This window comes from Lactuca saligna, chromosome 4, assembly GCF_052625555.1.
Source record: "Lactuca saligna cultivar CGN05327 chromosome 4, ASM5262555v1, whole genome shotgun sequence".
Classification (NCBI taxonomy): Eukaryota; Viridiplantae; Streptophyta; class Magnoliopsida; order Asterales; family Asteraceae; genus Lactuca; species Lactuca saligna.
The window spans coordinates 204,145,824-204,148,798 of record NC_136420.1 but is presented as its reverse complement, the minus strand read 5'-3'; the positions used below and the strand labels follow the sequence as shown (position 1 = coordinate 204,148,798).

Genomic DNA, 2,975 nt, shown 5'->3' with positions numbered 1-2,975 from the left:
CTTCTTGATAAGTGTGATGGTGCAATTTAATTAATATATTTAATAAAAACAAATCGTCGCCAACAAAAGTACCCAGCTGATATTTGTTGACTTACCCTCTGTTCAAACACAGTTAATATCTGCCAAGCAAATATACGTTATTAATTATAAAAAAAAATACAAGGATAGTAGCCACTTAGTGGCATGTATCTGTATATATTTTGTTATCTCTGTATCGTCAAATTCAAAATTCTATCTTGTGGTAGAAAACATGGAGTTCACTCTCTCGTTTTCAACAAGTATAGCAACCCTCTTTTTTGTTGTTTTACTAACATTCCTACTGAAAATCTTGATACCAAAAGGTGGAATGAAAGGAGAAAACAGCGCCCCACCTCAAGCAAAGGGCAAATGGCCTGTGATCGGACACCTACACCTTTTAGGTTCATCCGGATTACCTCACAGGGTGTTAGCTAAAATGTCAGATAGATATGGCCCTATCTTCACCATCAAGCTCGGTGTTCACAATGCTTTGGTTGTGAGTAGCAGCGAGATAGCAAAAGAGTGTTTTACAATAAATGACAAGGCCTTTTCAAGTCGACCCAAGTTGATGGCAGTGGAACTCATGGGTTATAACTATGCCATCTTTGCTCTTGCTCCTTATGGGGACTACTGGCGACAAGTGCGCAAGATCATCATGCTCGAGGTTCTCTCTCCAAAACGAGTTGAGATGCTTGCACCTATTCGAGTTTCAGAGCTTAGAGCATGTACGGCAGAGATATATGTGGCTTGGTTAAAGAATAAAGAGAGTAATGGATCAAACGTGGTGAAGCTGGATATGCAACAATGGTTTGGGACCTTGATATTGAATGGTCTTTTACGGGTTGTTGCTGGAAAAAGGCTTTCGGTCAATGATGAAGAAGGGATTCGATTTCAGAAAGTGGCTAGGAAATTCTTTCAGTTATTGGGCGCATTTGTGGTGTCTGATTTTATTCCATCATTGAAGCGTTTAGACATAGGAGGATACGAGAGAGAGATGAGGATCACTGGAAAAGAGATGGACGAGATCTTTGATGGATGGTTGGAGGAGCATAAAAGAAAGAGAAAGCCTAAGCAGCAAAACGAAGGCAACCAAGTCCTTATGGATGTGCTCATTTCCATTGTTGAAGGTGCTTCCGAAGAGGAATTCCCGGGTCATGACCATGATACTATAATCAAGGCCACATGTTTGGTAAGCTTCACTTTGAGCTATTAGTTTTACTTCATTTCATTATTTTCAAGATACGACATTTGACATGTTTTAATATTTTCAAAACATGCAGACCATGCTAATTGCTGGATTGGACACAACAGCTGTGACTTTAACATGGTCTTTGTGTTTGTTGCTTAACAACCCAAGAACTATAAAAGTTGCCCAAGATGAAATTGATGAGCATGTTGGAAGGAATAGGCCAGTAGAAGAGTCGGACTTAAAGAACCTAGTCTACATTGATGCAATCTTCAAAGAAACATTGCGTTTATACGCACCTGGGCCTCTTGGGCTTCCTCATGAAACCATGGAGGATTGTGTTGTTCAGGGCTACAATATCCCCAGTGGAACACGTTTGCTGTTAAACCTTTGGAAAATTCATCGTGATCCAAAGATATGGCCAAATCCGGAAGAATTTAAGCCTGAAAGATTCCTGACAACTCATAAAGATATTGATGTCAAGGGAAACCATTTTGAATTGCTTCCTTTTGGTACTGGAAGAAGAGTGTGCCCTGGTATTTTATTTGCTCAGCATGCTTCACGTTTAGCGTTAGCTACTTTAATACAACAGTTTGAGATGAAAACCCCAGGAAATGAACCCGTTGATATGGAAGAGATCTTTGGAGTGACTTGCAGCAAAGCATCCCCACTTGACGTCCTCCTCTCCCCTCGTTTGTCACATGATATGTACCCTGTTGGGGCATGATATGTTACTATTTTAGTTTCCTATTGGAGTTATTGTTGGTAATCATGGTTTATGTTGTGTTGTTTAGTATATGTGTAGTAGCTGTCTTTGTTTATTTTTCTTTGATTTGCTTCGTAACTTGACGTGGCAATTGTAGATGTGGGTGCGTGTGCACCACATTTGAAAGTAGGTGATACGATTAAATATTTCAACAAAAAAATTGTTAAAAAATTAGAACGTGTCCCTCAATTATATGACTTACGGACCCACTTCAGATCTTTTTTACCAGTCTTATTTGTCGTCTAACGTAGCCGCGAGCTCTTCTTTCACTACCCTAGCTCTCCATTTTTGCTAAGGTAAACTGAGTTTTAATTTGTTGATTAATTTTGCTGATGCTATGGTAATTATTTGCACTTAGTAGTCCTATGCATAGTCAGTACTATAGCCCCAATCATGGCTACTAATAAAATCAGACTAGGAACCAAAAACCAGACGGAATAGTAGGTATAAAGTAAATTGCCCAATGTTTCCAAATTAGTCCAACTTCGTACCTTTCCGGCATAAACCATATATCTCAGAGAGGTCGTATTTCTTTGGGTTGGTTGTAATGGAATGCTGTTCGAGTAGTAGTAGCGAGCCTCTATATACATATATTCTATTTGATCAGGATAAACACCCGGCTGAAGCCTTGTTGCTTGCTTGTCTAGCTCTGCTGCTCGTGAAGAGCTAGATCCATAACATTCACACCTGGCTACTCGCTCTGTTGCGGATTTAGTTTCAGGGTTCGTTTTGACTGATTCTTTAGTTGAAGCAACTGATGCCCTAACTTAACCCGCCTTACCTTTGGTTGAAATTTTTAATTGGTATTTTTACTTTGTTACTTTTCGAATCTCGATTTTTTTTTTCTTATTGTTATTGTTATATGCTAACCCACCCACAAGAAACCATGGTTTTGATTGTTTGAATTTTACATTGTTGATTGTTAGTTCTATTATTTTTCTTTTTAAATTATAATTGTTAGTGTTTTTGCTAGACATGTTATCGATTGTGATTTGCGAGAGAAAC

The 2,975-nt window shown here is 38.7% G+C and overlaps 1 protein-coding gene across 1 annotated transcript; it reads left to right on the top strand.

Annotated features, from left to right (window-relative positions):
* The first annotated feature begins 216 nt into the window (after positions 1 to 216).
* Positions 217 to 2,000, top strand: LOC145043263 (cytochrome P450 CYP82D47-like). Its single transcript, XM_078991866.1, has 2 exons — positions 217 to 1,207; positions 1,299 to 2,000. The coding sequence occupies exons 1-2, from the start codon at positions 251 to 253 to the stop codon at positions 1,929 to 1,931; spliced, it is 1,590 nt and encodes a 529-aa protein (XP_078847992.1). The 5' UTR covers positions 217 to 250; the 3' UTR covers positions 1,932 to 2,000.
* Positions 2,001 to 2,975: the final 975 nt, after the last annotated feature.

Excerpts from the sequence above, each read along its gene's own strand:
- LOC145043263 (XM_078991866.1), top strand. The coding sequence starts at position 251 with ATGGAGTTCACTCTCTCGTTTTCAACAAGTATAGCAACCCTCTTTTTT. Across the intron at positions 1,208-1,298 it reads TAATCAAGGCCACATGTTTG|ACCATGCTAATTGCTGGATT; the intron begins GTAAGCTTCACT and ends CAAAACATGCAG.